This window comes from Centruroides vittatus, unplaced genomic scaffold (genome assembly GCF_030686945.1).
Source record: "Centruroides vittatus isolate TY-2023 unplaced genomic scaffold, ASM3068694v2 contig_459, whole genome shotgun sequence".
Classification (NCBI taxonomy): Eukaryota; Metazoa; Arthropoda; class Arachnida; order Scorpiones; family Buthidae; genus Centruroides; species Centruroides vittatus.
In genome coordinates, this window is record NW_027122255.1 from 1,811,698 (window position 1) to 1,830,130 (window position 18,433).

Genomic DNA, 18,433 nt, shown 5'->3' on the forward strand with positions numbered 1-18,433 from the left:
AGCTCTTCCTGAATTTTTTTCAGTTTTTCTTGTGCAGTAGTCAAATGATTAAAGTGGTTTACTATTCTTTGTCCCACAGCAATAGGTTCTTTGACCTCAGGTTGAATTTTGAGCGTCTTTGATTACTAACTGTAGTGTATGTATGACGCAACATGCAGAATTCACTTCAGCCTCACTGACAGCCTTAACAATATTGTGCCCATTGTCATGAACAATGACATGAATTTGTGATAAAGGGCATTCCCACTGGCTCAGTATTTCTTGCAAAGCATTTACTATATTTTGCGCAGTATGTTGCCCTTCAAATGTTTTACGTTAAGTGCAGCATGTCTCAAGTTAAAATTACTGTCAAGCCAGTGTGCAGTGAAACTGAGGAAACTGACATAGTTTTGCAAGCATGTCCAGTTTGCAAAACTATGGAGTTATATAATAACCAGCCTAAAGCCTTCTGGATGAAATAAAAATAAGATGAGGAAAATGCATTAAATCAAAATCAAAAATAAGAATAATTTCAACATTTTTACAAAGTTTTATTGATTTTATTGTCAATCAATTTCTTCAAATGAAAATTTTTTGTTAAAAATTTAAATTATGTTCCGAATTTCTTGTAGTGATTATTATTATTGACTTAAATATTAATTTATAATTATAACAATCAAAATTGAATTTTGTTACCAAAACACCAAGTCTTTCTTCAGAGAGAATCCTTTTTCTGGTACGATTAAAATTTTCAAATTGAAATATTCTTGCATAATCTGGGGGAAGATTTTCTTTTGGATCCCATGGTGAACTACGAAAACTTTTTAATCCACGATATCTAAATATTTATTAAAATATGAAAATTAAGAAATAATAATAACAATTATTAATTCAATTAAATGACAGAGATTAAATATATAATTTTCCTCTAATTTTTAGAACCAAAAATTCAATCAAATAACAGTTATAATGCTAAATTTTCAAGTCAAATTTATAAATTTTTCAACTAGTCTAATCACCTGGCATTTCCTGGAAAATTGTAATGATGCTGTAATTGAATAAAATTTTGTTATGCCTAGATAATGCATATAATATACAATGCATGTAGATAGGGTGACCATCTGTCCTCGATTTCTGAGGACAGTCCTCATTTTTAACCCTCTGTCCTTGGCAAGGAAGTGTCCCTGGTTTCGTCCTAGGAATGGAGTCTTGTCCCTGTTTTTTTTTATTTCCTTGTAGTTACTGTTGTTTTTCTGCTATAAGATGTGTCCAATGTCTTTAGCATTTCCAGGTGATTTTTTTTTTAATGAACTAACCTATTTTTTGAGGAAATGGCAAAAAGGAATCAAATTTTTAAACAAAAATGAACAATTATTTATTGTGACATTGTCACAATGCCTGACTGCAATTTTTCGTTACAGTGTTTTCAATTTTTTAATAGTGTCTTGCCCCTGTACATCATACTTTTTCTGTTAGTAATAGTCATGCCAGTCATCTATCTAACTTCTTTTTAAGGGAAAATTTTGAATTGAAATAATGTGACTCCTGGTCCAGAGAGGAAGTTCATATATAGTTAATTAGGGCCTCCTGCCCATAACCCTTTCATATATGGTATCAACTTTCATCTATCTAACTCCATTTTCAAGATTAAGGAAGGACAGACAACAGACAGTCAGATGACAGTGAGAATTTATAGGTCTAACAGTTTTTTCAAATTGAAGTCCAACAAAAAATATAACTAAAATGTGCCAAAAGTAAATAGTTATAAACCTATATTGCCAGCATTTTTTCAGTCACAAACTACTTTTTGCTTTGTGATTTGACTCAAAAAACAGTGATATTTTGAAAAATGCAAAAATCACATTTTTGTATGCAACTGCAAAATTCATTAAAACTTTGGTCAATATTGGAAGTTCCTAATCATTCATTGGTACTAACTTTTGGTCCAATTTTTATCCAATTATCTGACTGGGACTTATACATGATTATCCTACTATGGCTTTGCTATAGATGGTTTTGTAGGAACTATTCTAGTAGATTATCAGATAAATTATATATTGAAAATTACTAGATTTTAAAACATTTTTATGGTACCTTCAATAAAAAATAATGTAAACAGAACTTTTTCATTTATTTCTAATTACAGTTGATCTTCTGATTATTGAATATTCAATATTTCAAGGTAGATTATTTCTGACAAAATTAAAATTATAAATTCCACAGCAATTTTACTTATATTATTTGTATTTTCTGGATATTTTTAATGTCAGTAGTTAAGCTGCATAGAAAAAAAATCTAATCAGCAAACTATTTTAAAAAATTAAATCACACATTTGTCATTATTTTGTTACTCAAGCCAAAAGCAAAATTTTTAAAATATGGCCAATTCATGATTACAAATATGATTACTTAATAAAATAAATGAATTATTGCTTTTACATGATGATTAATTTACATTAAAAAATTCTCAACTTGAAACTAACATGAATTTTTTTGTGAAAGGATATAAATTTTTCTTATCATCTTTCTTGTTTAATTTTAATTGTAGTGTGGTACTCCAAAAACACTTATAATCAAGAAAGAGAATATTACATTATTTGTGTATTAAGAAATTAGAATTTTTTAAGCTTTCTTTTTTCATTGATTAAAATTAAAATGTTTTAGTTAAACTTATTCAATTTAAACAAAAATTATTTCTATAAATTTCCTGTCATAAAATATAAATTTCTTTAAGAAATGTTACCTGGCAAATCTTACTTTAGCTGGAATATCGAGCGGAGTATCTACTTCATCAGGAAATAACTGATTCAGTCTCTCTTCACGGAATTTCATTAACCTAATATAGATTTTATTAGTTAAGAAATAAACAAACAAATAATAATAAATAAGTTATAATATATTTAACAAAATTTTTAAAAATATATTCTAATTCAATATTATTAAGTAAATTTAATTTCATACAAGATGTTTTTGATTATGAAAAATAAAATTTACATTTTATCGTTATCATCAACATTCATCTTATCATCATATGTATCTGGATTTTCTTCTCTACTAGTTGATAACTGCAACAAGTATAAATACATAAATTATTTAAGGTTAAAAATAAACAAAAATTTGATAAAATTTTGTTGATAAAATAATTTATCAAAATTTTGATAAATCTAAAACATTTAAAACATTTTGAAACTTAAAATATATTATCATTCTATTACATATAAAAGCATGTTATTATTTTATTGAAATTATTTTTATAACAAAAATGTATAAAACAAGATAATGAAAGTATCAAAGCAAAGCACTGTTAGAAAAATTAATAATTAAATTATTAGATCTCTCTCTATACGACCACTGTAACATCTTATTGAAAAATTAACAAATAAAATTAACTTTTTAATAAAATGATTTTTAACAGTTGAAATAAATAATACATATATCAATAAATCAAGTATTTTACTCAAATTTTCAATTGTGTCTTGAAAATGAAGCACTTTCAAAATGTTAATTTAATTTAAAATATTCTTATCTTCAATTAAAGGAAAAAAACAAAGAAAATATAATTGTAAAAAAAATTTTTTATAGTTTAAAAAAAATAATAATTACCTTATCATCATCATCATCATCATCATCACCATCACCATCAGCGCTATCATCATGATCGACAGAATCTTCTTCCATACAACTATCGCTATCACATTTTTCATTGAAAGGTTCACACTCATCCCCAATATAATCATCAGACTCATCAGTTTTATCTTCTGTATCACTTTCCACAATCCATGTAGCCTGATAATCAGATGTTCCTTTTGGAATTTTTTTTTTTACAATTTTCTCTTTTAATGTTTTCTTTTGCTGAAGTGCTGTATAAAATATAGTAGTCAGTATAGTATACATTTTATATATACTGTATATCAATGTTCTGTTGCTATGGTTAAATATAATTTCCTGCTAGTCTTGATGCCCTTGTTCCCAATAATTTTGAGAGAAATTACATATTTGGATTACTTTAAATAATCATGTAAACATATGTTATATATCTATCTAATCCAATTACAAAATAATATTTTACTGTTCCCATGTTCCAATTCCTGCAATCTTCCATGTTAAATATTCTGATATTCTGGTTTTAATAGGTTTTTGTTTTCTTTGTATCACTTTGAAATGAAATTCTATGTCAATATAGTTTATCATATGAAAACTGAAATAATAAAGTTTTAAGTTATTGATAGCACTGTGTAGAAGGAAAAAATACACTAAATGATATAACTTTTGTGTTTTTTTTTTTTTAATTTTTCTGTCCAATGGTGAGATTATTATTAGTCAAATTGAAGACAAGTCTGCCCAAGAGGGACCACCGTTTATTCTGCGTTCCAGACTATAGACATACACATTCGTGGCAACAGGCCTTCCTTTTTAGGCTTCATGCCACCAGAGGTAAAAAATCCTTTAAAAAACACAAACTTCCAGTTAAAACTAAAAGGAACAAACATCCAGTTAAAACTAAAAGGAATCGGTGACACACAGACATCTTACTCTTCATCCATCCAGCCAGTGGGGTGTTTCCGCTTTATATCTACTGGAACAGGCACTGGAAAATGTAATTTTTTTTTTTTTTAAATTATATTGTATGCACCTGTTCCAGTAGATATAAAGCAGAAACACCCCACTGGCTAGATGGATGAAGAGTAAGACGTCTGTGTGTCACCGATTCCTTTTAGTTTTAACTGGATGTTTGTGTTTTTTAAAAGATTTTTTACCTCTGGTGGCATGAAGCCTAAAAAAAAAAAAAGGCCTGTCGCCATGAATGCGTATGTCTATAGTCTGGAACGCAAAATAAATAGTGATCCCTCTTGGGCAGACTTGTCTTCAATTTGACTAAGTTTTGTGTTTGTTATAAATGAATCTCAATAGAAAAAACATTTCTATTCTTCTTATAAAAACTATTTTGTTGAATTGCAGTTCACATTCAGAAAAATTTAATTTTTCATAATTAAAAAGAAAATATCACTAAATAATGCCACACTACATATAATTTTGTTGACAAATATCAAAAGTCTTGAAATATTAATGAATAGTTTTAATACAAAATATATAAAAAGAAGAAACAATTTCTGTATCTATTATATCTCCACTGAGCTTGTAAAATTTTAAATAATAGATAATTACACAGAATTTATTTATATATTAAACACACAAATTTGATAATGTGACCAGTAATTGTACATATGGATACTCTTATTATTGGAAATTATAATCTTTTATGTGAAAAATTTCATAAAAATACCAGTAATATTTTTTCCTGCTTTTACTTTACAAGATTGTATTATAATATTAAAATCCACGATTTTAATTTAATAAATTCTTTCATCAATATGGTTGTGTATTAATTATTTTAATCATAAAGTTATAAAGGTTATTTAACCATATAAATAGAATTCATTTAATCAGTTGCTTAAACTTACTGATAATTCCTTTTAAGTAATATTCAGTGTAATAAAGTTTAATGTTACTTTGAATGCTGAATAAGCAAAATAACTTAATATGGTAGAAACTCAGTTACCAAAACTCCGGATTATCTGAAACAGTTAAAAAAAACTAGAACATTGTTTATGCCACAGAGTATATTACACAAAGACCAAACTCTTATGTAACAAAAATTACTACATCATCTGCTAAGAAAATAAGAATATAACATTACATTAGATTTTGAATAAATTAATTTACTTTCAAATACTTTAATTGCTTTACATTTTTTTTAGTTCATAAAACTTTAAATGCACAGTGCTTGATGTATCCAAAACACAAAACGAATGAATTTCTGGATTATCTGAATAATAAACATTTAAATATGTTACATTTAAAAATTACTTTTACATGAAAATACATGAAATGATATTTTAGTTAAAAATAGATTGAAGATTTAGAATCACAACTATAAATTTTATTTATTTTTGAATAAATGTGAGAAATAGACAGAATCAAAAAATATAAAATGAATTATAAATTATCAAAAGAATTTCCAAGTTTTATATCACTTTTTATGGATTGTAACCTCTAAAAAGATCAGGACTGGATAGTCAATAAAAAAAATTTCACTAAATGTGCATTGAGTAACTTACAAGATACAAATGTGAGGCCCAGACTTCACCCGATGATGTGAGAAACAGACTGTCAGGTGAAGTCAAACCATCAATAGATTAGTGATATATTCCTCTGCATGGAGCTGGAGAAGTGGAGAAATTGGATGCTGTAGAATTTAATTGTCATGTTCCCAGTTGTAGATCACAAGGAGAGAGAGGGAGTGACACTGATCAAAGTTTTTTCTGTCATCCAACACAGTTCAAAGTGAAAAAGCAAATGCTTTCTTGGAAGGGGATGTGACCAGGACCATGTGGATACAGCTATGTCCTCTCCAAAAGGGAAGAAAAACATATTTTCTGCAATTTACAGAACAACTGTATGAGAAAAAGCAATAAGAATAACCCTAGAGAGAATGGTCCATATCAGAAGAGATGGAAGGTGGTCAACACCCTGCAACATGAATCACATCCCTAACAATATCTTGGAGACCAATGGGGAAGCAGAAAACCAACAGTTTGAGCCAACCAGAAATTGGAATTTTGGGACAAAATTGCATACAAACTCATGTCTTCAAGGACATGGGGTGGTCATCATTAAAAGATCATCCTCCAGTGGTCATCGTCAGGATATCTTTGCCCAATGCTCCTCTGCATTTCTTCCCACTCGGTGAATCGGTTGTACAGGCTTCCAACCTCTTCATAGCCAGAAGCTGATTCTGACAGCCAGGGACAGTCCACCCATGAAAAGAATTAGTTCTCACAGACCCGAGACTCACCAATGAAAGATCACCTGCACCCCTCTGTTGTCCTCATGATCACCTTGGCATTGTTGCAGCCAGGGTTTTGACAGAAACTCCAAGTTCTTTTTTTGAACAAAAGTCCCTGCTATTGCAAGAGTAACCATTATTATTTCATTAAATATGAATCTTAATGCCAATCCATGTCAGTATGAATCTCAGTGTCCAGTACCATGACCCCATACAATCTAACCTCTTCAACAGATTGTGAGAAAGGTAAATATTCCTGTCTTTCACTGCAGACAGACAACCATCATCACAGATTTTACAGTGATGTAACGTCAGAAATCCTTACACAAATACCTGTTTTATTTAAGAAAATACAATATACATTTGTTAATACATATACTGTTAACTAAATATTAATAGTGTCAAAGTGGACAATTAATAATTATCATTACTTATATTTTATATCTCAAAATTTTGACTAAAAAGAAATGTTAAAAATTTTTCACAAACCTACACATAACTATCTAAAATTTTAACTGCCTAACTTTTAATCATATACTGTACTTATTCTAGTAAACCGTGCCCTCTAATAAACAGCACAGATGAAAACTGAAAAAGTTATAGACAGCACACTATTAGAATAAGTATGGTATTTGTAAAGTAAATAAATCATAAATATTTACATTTGAATAAATTAAATAAAGTTTAAATATAATTTTTAAGTTCTGATAGATTACAAACCTTCAACTTCAGCTATTTCTTCCTCTGTAGGCCAAGTTTGTTCACCTTCCATTGGATCAACAACATTCTCAGAATCAAGTGACTCCTGTTTTGATGCATCGGCTTTCTCCAACACTTCAACATCTTCACTATCAAACTAAAAAAATAATGAAATAGAATTAACTATTTAAAATATTTTATTAGAAAACTGTCCTAATTTATTTGGAATGAAGATACCTATCATCATTAACTATTCAAGGTATCTGTGACTGAGAAGAAACCAGACTAAACTTTTAAAAAATAAAATTTTGATATTTAATTTATTTCACTTTTATAGTGTTAACCCATTTACTATGATGTGGTTGGTTGTACTTTACCCCCTTCAAAACACTGATCTAAACTGCAGTCACTCCAGGTCACTCTACGTATTTTATTTTAAAAATTCACCAAAAATTAAATTATCATCATAGAGATAAAAAAAAAAATCACATATATTTATTACTTTATGTAGTTTTTGGCACAATAGTGATAATCATTCACAGTAAAAATTACTTACAAAAAAAAAAATGATTGAGCAGGTTGGCATCAGCTTATGTACAAGCATATTCTGTAAACCAACATATCTACTAGTGCTAATACCATCTAATTCATGCAATCCTTGGAGGTACAAAACAGTGGCTTTCAACATACTTATAAGGACTTATCCCACTGCTCCTGCTTGAATAGCGGTGGGTAGTATAAATTGGCTTGATAGGTAGTGAAAATTGAAGTATAGCAAGATGATAACTAAAAAACATAATTATAGCCCTAGTATGCTTTTGAACGTATTGCATGCCATAGAGGAAGGACAACAAAAGTTAGATTGTAATAAGGATACTGGGCAGACTAAATTTGAGCAAAAATGCACAACATCCACTCTAAAATTGTTAAAAATATAAACTGTAAAATACCCTACACTTGGTGCCCTACTGTTTTCAAACCTATAACAAATGGAAAAGATCAAGCTAAGAGTCCATGGAGTATATAAAATTTTGATAACTAACAGCAAATTTAATACCCATCTGGTCTACATTGGAGCTACATGTAATCTCTAACATCTAGAATTAATGAGTCCATGTACTGTACAATATTGAGAAAAAAGTACAGAACGGGTTTTGTCCAATATGTCTGTGAAACAGGTGTAATACCAAACTGGAGTGAGGCAAAGCTTTTAAAAATAATTCTTGAAAAATCTAAACTCAAAACATTGGAGGTCATAAAAATTTACAAGAAAGAATAGGATGTTGCATTAGCAGTAAAGACAGATTAAGTCTTGCACAGACCAGACAGGTCTTACTAAATGTACATAAAATATAGGGATAATGAAGTGGATATAATGTGATATATTCATTTTTAAATGACTAATTGTTTATATATAAACTTAAAATTACTCTAGAAAAATATTAATGCGTGGAATTTAAAAGCCAATTATTTTGAAAGTAAATTTCTTCAACATAATATTGTTTACATTTTTTTTAGTTATATCTTGTAGTTATGCAATAATAGATCAATATTTTGACATATTATTACATATAATTTTTATTCAATTCTAAATTCACTTATTGTAATTATTTATTATTTTTAAACAGTGAAAAGTTAATGTTATGTAAACAAAGAAACAAATTTTAATGATAGAAGATTTATTGTTGAAGGGAACCAGAAATGACTAAGCTGGTGGTTCTTAACTGATATGCTACAAACTTCTCATAAGGGTACATAAAAGAAATAATAATAAACTTGCTAATTGTTTCTCTACTTATTATTATTATTTCTATATTTTTATATAAAAAAGCAGATATTATAATCACTTTTCATTTATACAGTAGACTCCCCTATAACACAGGTTTGTATAACACGGCGAAAAAATTGCGATCGTATTCTTATAACACACTAAAAGAGACTCGTATAACACGGTAAAACGTCATTGCTGACTCGTGTCGCGACAGGATTGGTCAAATCTGGATCAATAGCAGATATTGTACAAACCGTTGTGTGTGGTACCATCTGTTATGATATTTTGTTAAAAAACTTTCTATATTTTTAATTATTATAAAATGACAAAATGCTTAATTTTGAGAGTAGAGGCAAGTTTTGTAAAAATCTAAATTCTAACAATAATTAATTCTTCATTAAGTCTGACTCCACTCAAGATATGACATGTAATCATTATCTATCTATCCACCTCATCAATCTTTTACCATCAAAATTTTTAACAGCAATGCCCCTTATACACAAGCTAATGTGCCAAATTTCATTTCTTAATCTTTATGCTATCCTGAGATGTTAAACGAAATAGATACCAACATAAAAACAAACCCATAAAATTTTTTTTGCCATTTTTTAAACATTTTTGGGTTCAGAGTGTAAGGAGTCAAGGTCTGATCATTATTTTATGTTTTGGGCATTATATTTATTTGTTGTTATTTTCTTTTTGAGGATGTTTTATATTTTAAGGATATAAATTATCAAAAAACCCCAAAATATACTAAATTCAAATTAAAACAAACTAATATTCACGTACATAAGTGACTGATCCTGTAACGCTCCAATATATAAATAGGGTAGTGCAGAATTACACTTGTAAGCAGATAAAAGATGACACACCCATTCAACAGTGTGGTGTATCTCCCGAAAGTGACCTTTTTTTGAATCGAACTGTCTGCATTCTTTTTTGGTGAGATGATTAACTTGTAAGAGATGTATTCCTTGCTTTTGAATTTATTTGATATTGGTGGAGATTTAATTAATTGTATGTCCCAAGTTGAAAATAGAAATTTCTTTTATTGATTGTTTTTTTTTGCTTGTACATAATTGATCTCAACTTGTTTTTGAATATTTGAAATATATTTATCACTAACTTCTTGTTTATAATCATTGTTTATATATAAATTACTGTTTAACTTAATAAATATTGATGTGGATTTTTGCTTACATAAGTGTCATTTTTCAGTCATCACATTTTTCTTTCCCATTTAAGTCCAGGCCTGGTTCTTGATAGAACCCTAATTTTGTACAACTACTTTTTTTTTGGACTTAGTTTCAGTCACATGATATGTTACAAGGGGCCTCCTAACATTGAAATTTGCAAAAAACTTTGAGGGTCAAATTTAACATGATTCCAATACTTTCCCTTGTTATATATATTAATACATAACAGCTGGAAAAGTAAAATGATAAATGATAGCAATTAATAAAAATTTTCAAATAAAATTTAAAAAGTATTTCAAACTATTATAATTTATATTTTTACCATCAAATGAGATATTATATATCATAAATTTGCTAAGCTATTGACAAAACCACAAAAATATTACCATTATATCAGATTCTTTCTTTCTTTTCTGTAATAATGCGTGAGGATGTGTACATTTATCAATTTGTGATAACTGGAAATCACCCCATCCAGAGATATGTATTAATTTGTTGACATGAAGAGGCTGTCCTCTAATGTAGCCTGACACTTTTAAAGTCCCTAAAATTTTCTGTGGGGTAAAAAAGCATATATTCTATTCACATGTAAAACATAAACTTTTATATAAGCATATAAACAAAATAAGAAATATTGCTATCAGATTATATAAACACAAAATAGTAATTATATCTAAAAGAAATAACATTATCATCCAAATTTTCATTTTATGGTGAAAGTTAATAAACTGAACCCTCTTAGGTTCTTAAATAATTCCAGGTTAAACTATCCAAGAGAATACAAATAAATATTGTTTATGCATAACTGAGGAAATAAATATACTGTGCTTGAAAAAATTATTTTTAAAAAATTGATTTAGGTCCAATGTTCTGGTTGTTACAGAAAAAAAGTATTGAAGTCCTCAAACAATAAAGAATTCTAGAAAATATATTCAACTTAGATGTCTCTTCTAAAACATACTTTTTCAATTTGAAGACATAATAAATTCAAAAATCTTTACAGGCATTTATCATTATAATAAGGTTTGATAAGTGTTAACAAGTTTTTAATATTATTCTTGTGAAGGCTTAATATATTATATATTATTATGTTTTTACTGTAGAAATTTCTGAAAACAGGATAAGATCGCCAAAAAAAATTTAAAATCTAGCTGTCAATTTTCTATAATATTATCATAATTTGAAATAAAAAATGGAATTTTTTATAACCAAATAAATAGAATAATAATTTTTTTTAAATAATAAAATTATTTTAACTCACCTGATTTGTAGGATCATTTAAATTCTGATATGGCTCAAAACTAACTACTTCTGATAACATATGAGGTCGATGATCTCTAAAGCTGAGGCTTTTTTGTTTCTGACTGCCTAAAAAGCGCAATAGCAACAAAGCCTCCTGATGAGAGTCAACTGAGTGAAGTTTTTCATCAGGAAACCTAACCAAAAAAAGAAGAAGAAAAAAAAAAAACACATTTAATAAAATCTAAAATGAAAATATACACTGTAAACAAAAAAGTATAAATTCCATTAACTAGAATAATAATGGGAGGATTTGCCAGATAATCCAAGGCTACACATAATAGAATTTGCATTTACAGCACTTTATTTTTATTTATTTGAAAATCCAATTTAACAGAAAGTTTTTTAATGTTCTCACCTTTATCCATTTCATCATTAATTATAAACTTTTTTGATCTAAGGATAATGTAATATTTTCTCATTTATTTGCATCCTTTCTACATGAAAGCAGAAACTGAAGAAGAACAAGAGTATATATTCCCCTTCTATGAAACTTACTCATAATCACTATATTTGTTTATCGTTACTAATTGTTTAAGATTCATTTGTACGTAAGCTACAAATTCTGTTTTTTCTTTAACAATCTCGATTACCAAGGTTCTGGGATTAAATGGATCTGCAACTAATCAAATGCCGCTAACTTGGAGTTTGATCAAGCTGCAGATCTACAGAGTTGTGAAATATCTTTCACAGATATTAAAGAAAATAGTTGAGAGCTCAGCTAGGAATTAGTAATATTTTTACTAGTAATAAAATATATATAATGTTTTACTTTAGTTTGTTAATAATAACAACAAACAAAAAAATTACAAATAAGTTTACAAAAATAAAACAAAATGCTTACTGGAATTGATAAACTAAAATGAAACAACACTTTTCACTGTTCCAGCACAATATTTAACTATATAAGAACATTTTCGACTGATCAAGTCAGTCGAAAACGTTCTTATACGATTAAATATTGTGCTGGAACAGTGAAAGGTGTTGTTTCATTTTAGTTAAATAAGTTTACTTTCTATATAGAGAATTTTCAATTAGATAAGTGTATTTTTTAAAATAACTTTTATCCATCAGAATAATTTATTCTACAATTATACAAATAATTTAAAGAAGAATTAAATAAAAATCAATCTTTCAAAATCTTATAGTTAGTACAGATCACTAACTGTAAGATCAGATTCAGCTTTCTTGGACATAATATGAACTTTTCATTAATAATTGCAAATCAATTGTTTTGATTATTGTTTTCCTTTTGTTTTATAACATTTCCACAATGTACAAATTATATTAATTGTATTAAAAACATTCTGTGAGAATCCAAACTTTAACAAAAATCAGTCGTCGATTTCGTCATACCTATTCCATAACTGTTGTTATCTACTACCTGAGAACATCTCAATTTACATTTTCTCGATGGTGAAAGCGACCCTTTCCCGTGATCCTGACCTCCCGGCCATGTGTTACTGATTTTAATAATGTAATTAATGGCCAAAGGAGGCAGTTGCTGCCCATTTCACCATGGATATAGAACCCTGTGTCTCTATATAGGAACACCGAATACAATCTCCTGCCGATAATGGATTATCATCTCCTCTGGTTTGCCTCCATCTCCAGAGTCACCACCTGTTCCTCTAGGATTAAAGTAATCAAAATGTCCTGTGTCAGTACCAAATTGTACTCTATCGAATTTTCACCTTACCCTCAACCAATGGCATCTTTGAAGACGAACCTTCCTGATCCAGAACTTTCCAATGATAATGTACGAGCCCATAGTCTCCTTAGTCCCAACGAAACCTAATCATTACCTTGTGGACACCATCAACTCCAGGTATTTATCGACTCACAAACAAATGTAAACTTTCTCTCTCAAGACATGCTGCAGTATCTAGACCTATTTTAGCTCAATATATTATAACTTGTTTAACAAATAAATATATAATATGTATTTTCCTTTAGAAATAAACCATTATTTGTTTTGTTAATCTAGTATCTGAGTGTCTTGCTTCCAATGCTGTCCATCTTGAATCTGACTGCTTATGTGTGCTGCTCGCGTGACTTAAACCCAACTTAATTTGCCGTTGCGACAGTGGTGTCAGTCTTGATGAGGCACCAAAGAGGTGCTGACCCTCCAGTCACAATTCTATTTTTTGTATATTTTTAATTTAAAAGATCTATGGTCATTTCTTAATTATTGGTTATTCATTTTCATCAGTCCAATGAAATAACTCAAAAAATATGCATCCTACAAAATATCATTGAACTAAAAATGTCAGAATTTAAGGGAGTCACAAGCTGGCTATCAGTTTCATCATAGATGACACTAATAACAAGCTTCTAAGAAGAGTCAATTCTAATATATGAGGTATTAAGCAATGATTTTCTTTGTTTATTACAACTAAAATTAAGTCTTAACTTAATAATAAAAGAAAAGAAAACAACAAAAAACAAAATCCAAATTTTGGATTTTACAAAGTTGTAATATTAAAATTAAATTACATTTCAATGTTTTTCAATTTAATCTCAATGTTCATTCTGAGAAGGAATATCAAGACTACACAGATAAGTATGTTAATGTGGGAATGTGGGCCTGTGGGCCTGACCACAACCCTGAGAGCTAGAATGAGCTAATTTTGCTCTAATTTACGAATTTGTAACTAAATGCCTTAAAATGATTGCAACAGGAAAGATCAAATGACGCTCTCTATAAACGAACAGAGGGGAATTGTAACAACAAGGTGTCAAAAAAAAACATCCAATTGTGAAAGAAGGACTGCTGCAATTAAACATCATTGCAGTCATCGAAAGAGACTTGTGCTTGCACCTGGGAATTAACCTTCGACTCCGTCAACAGTTGATCATGTGATCATTTTTCCAAGCATAAAAAGGTGGAGATGCCAAAGTTCTGGGCGTTCATCCCATACAATGTTGGAAGAAGCATTCGGTCCATACACGGTTGGAAGAAAGGCAATGTCACATAGAAGAAATTAATTAGTGCCCAGGAATACGATGACAAGGTGCCACCTTCAGCGGACTTCCATACATGGACATCCCCGGCCCATACAAGTCTCGGACACAAAGACTTGCCAGTGACTCATCAGTCATTGACCTCCGATAGAGCAATGTCATATCCTTGAATAATGAATATTGAGGTATAAGTAGATTATTGTAAACTCTCTCTCCATGAGCAAAGCATCAGAACTAGGGCAATAGGTCAAGCATGCACTTCACGAGCTAAGTAGAACTGTTTGTCATTCCCCTTGATAGGAGTATATGTAACTGTATTTAACCGCATATACATCTGTATATCCTAGATTTAGTTATAGAATAAACTTTTATTTTGTTATGTTAATACCTGTCAACCTGTCTTATTTGACAAATGGACACCTATCGGCTTATCCAATGCACTCCCCACTCAACAATTTGCCCTCCTTTCAAGTTTAGCCATCCGACGACTCCAAGGTTGGGTTTCAACAACCCGTAAAGTGTAAGGGGCTGGGAAGGAATTAACCCCTGGTCCTCTGCTTATCTTACATTAATATAATGTTCTATAATTAAAATCTTGTAATTTTAATTAAAAAGTGTCTTAACTATAATTATAAAATTAATTTCTTTCACAGAAGAAAACAACAATGGTAAAATATACATGCAATTTTACAAATATTGCTAATTAGTAACAAATGTAAAATTAAATTTAATAGCTTAAATAAACAATTATAAATGCAGAAACCTTTTTTCTAAAATATTCTGGACATTTTTTTTTACATCTGTTCTTCTTTTAATAGGAACATTTTCTAATCCCTAAATAAAATAATTATATATATTAATCACTAGTTAATAAAATAAAACATTTTATGAAGAAAAGTAAAAGTTACCTGTATGACATGGGTTGTAGATGGAAGACCTTGAGCAAATAATAGAGTGAGAAGCTGCTCATCAATTTTACCATCCAGAGAATGCAAAAACAAAACTGTATTTGCTATCTATTATCATTTAAAAAAGTAGTAAAAGTTAATAAATTTTATTTAAATCAGCATGAAATTTTTAAAAATATTTTTCATGAATTATGCATAAATTATAATAGTTAGTTAATTTTGGTCAAATTACATTACTTTTTAAACAATTGTTAAAAAAAAAAGTTGCTTTCTAAAATTTTGTCTTTGTCCCCCAAATATGCTTAAGGATGCTAATAACAAGGGAGCAACTGCTTATTGTATCATCATCACAATGCCAGGCTGCAATTTTTAATCACATTTTAATTTAAAATAATCACATTACTTCTGGTCCAGACTGGAAGTTTGTATATAGTTAATCAGGGCCTTCAATCCCTAAGCTTTTCATATCTAGTTTCAATATTCACCTTATTCTGTTTTCAAAATTAAGGAAGGATGAACAGACAGACAGATGACAGTGGGAATCTAGATATCTGTAATTTGAAAATTGCAGCCCAATGATAGAGACAGTTTTAGTTTATTGGAAAATTCTTCTACAATATTCTCTTTCATAATCATTCTATTAACAAGCCACCATTTAATACACTAAAGCCACAGCTAGAATGTTAGGACTCCTACATTTAGAGACTCCCAATATCACAAAAGTATCAATACCAATATCATGAGTAATTTTAAAATATTGATACTGGTATGGATCTTAAAATATTGACACCAGCCAGCATCAGCATCGAATATCAAAACTAGAAATCTTGCTGGCTGTTGCTGTTCAGTCTGTGCTTAATTTTTGAAACATTTTGTGTAATTGAAACTTTAAATTTTAACATAAAATAACATGCTTTATTCTAGTTAGTTATTATTAACAAATTATTAAAACTGATTTCTAATATAAACTAAATGTTATCAATACTGTATCAGTTAATTTGAGATTTTAATATATTTTCAAGTTTTTCAAATAGTTGTAATGATTTATAAATAGTAATCTAAACTATAAGCATACTGTATATACACCTGAATATGAAATTTGATGTAATAAATTTATTGTCATTAACATTTACTAAGTAAATTTAACTTAACCAAAAGTAGTGTAAGATTTTGTTTCAGTTTCAGCCAAAACTGGCTTTAAAACCCAAATACAGTTTTGGATTTGTCTGCAAAACCTAATTTTCATAGACAAGTGAGTTCGATGGAAAACGTAATAATACTAGATCCAATAGCTGAGGAAAAGTATTGATACTGGTATCAGTATTGGATCAAAAGTATCGAATATAAAAAGAACTCAGTATTGAAGGAAAGTGTCAATATGATATCAGTATCAGTAGTATTGGAATGTCCCTACCTATATGTCATACTTGCCAGAAGCAAACAAAAGAATTAAGTAAGGCATATTATATCAGGATCTTATAAAACTGTTTTGTGAGAACCGAGGGGGTTAAGCTGCAAGCTCGACCCCACTTATCAGCTTCCTTATCAGGGGATGGCCGTAGGAGGGCAATTAGAGTAGTGGGGAGGGTGGCTGAGGTTGGGATAAGGTGTTGATTGTACTCAAGGATAACATGCACTGATCATAAAATAATATATTTAATAAACAAATAAAATTATACAAAGAAAGTCAAAAATAGAAGATATAATGCAGAATAAACAATTAATAATTCTATTAGCGTAACATTAATTAACACGCTCTCATCAAAATACCATTGCAGGTTCCATTTTGATAGTTAATATTATAACTACTCTACCAACTTATATCTATTCTACCGAGAGAGAAGTTTACATCAGTCTTTATGTGATTACCCGATAATACGGCGATCAAACTTTGAGAGGTCCTTGGAGTGTTGAGCAGAGGTACGGTCAGTGTCACTGGTCTGGAGGCTTCCTTTGGACAATCGCCTCAAGGTGCAGGTGCAACCCCTTTTTATACCCATTTTGGGGAGCTGACTAATGCTATCTATGACTAATGCCCATTCTAAGTTCAATCTGTGTCCGCAGTTTGTTTATATTAATTGTCAGAGATCGAACATCTCATCAAATTTATTACAACTTTCTATCCAGTATTTTTACTCATTCTACCTCATAACATTGATAACAGCTGTCAAACAACCTAAATTAATTGCTGGGGGTGACTAAGGTCAGGGTATGTAGTGCAACCTTAATAATAATTGTTTATATTCAAACTGTTTATCTATCAAGAAATCATGGGAAAAGGATGTGTGTGGGTTTTGTCCAGGTTGGTCTTCCCCTTCTCGGTAACCTTTTGTTTGCCCCTTTTTCCCAGGGGGTTATTGAATTGGCATATTACTTTAAGCAATTAAATTATTTAATTAACTTAATATCAGATTCTCACAGTTCAAATATGTTTTTGTTGTATATATGAACTTCAAAATAATATTTATGGAAACAGTTCACATTTTAAGAAACAATCAGTATAATCCAACAGTGAGCTTTCCTGAACAATGGACCACTCTTGTTAAAATAATTAATTATTAAACTCTTAGATTAATTCCAGTAAATTGGGTTTGTTTATGAAATAACTTAAATATTAAAAAATTTTATTATATATATTTTTTATAGTATTTTTACTGTTTTTGTTGCTATTTTTTTTCATTTTAAACTTTCAAATTGTTATTCTGAATATATATTTCAAAAATCTAATTTTTTTTGTATTTATGTTTTAATGTTCTTATTTTATTTTTTT

The 18,433-nt window shown here is 29.2% G+C and overlaps 1 protein-coding gene across 2 annotated transcripts in view; it reads right to left on the reverse strand.

The window, feature by feature from the left end:
• The window catches only part of Tsr1 (Tsr1 ribosome assembly factor), a 52,900-nt gene that overhangs the window by 13,339 nt on the left and 21,128 nt on the right, over positions 1 to 18,433 (reverse strand). For both annotated transcript variants that reach the window (XM_067272940.1, XM_067272939.1), the window contains exons 6-14: positions 15,664 to 15,771; positions 15,519 to 15,589; positions 11,754 to 11,928; positions 10,879 to 11,046; positions 7,547 to 7,682; positions 3,583 to 3,839; positions 2,974 to 3,044; positions 2,723 to 2,815; positions 676 to 817 (exon numbers count right to left, since the gene is read on the reverse strand). In XM_067272940.1, coding sequence (XP_067129041.1) covers positions 676 to 817; positions 2,723 to 2,815; positions 2,974 to 3,044; positions 3,583 to 3,839; positions 7,547 to 7,682; positions 10,879 to 11,046; positions 11,754 to 11,928; positions 15,519 to 15,589; positions 15,664 to 15,771 — 1,221 coding nt within the window. The remainder of the gene's footprint in view (positions 1 to 675; positions 818 to 2,722; positions 2,816 to 2,973; positions 3,045 to 3,582; positions 3,840 to 7,546; positions 7,683 to 10,878; positions 11,047 to 11,753; positions 11,929 to 15,518; positions 15,590 to 15,663; positions 15,772 to 18,433) is intronic.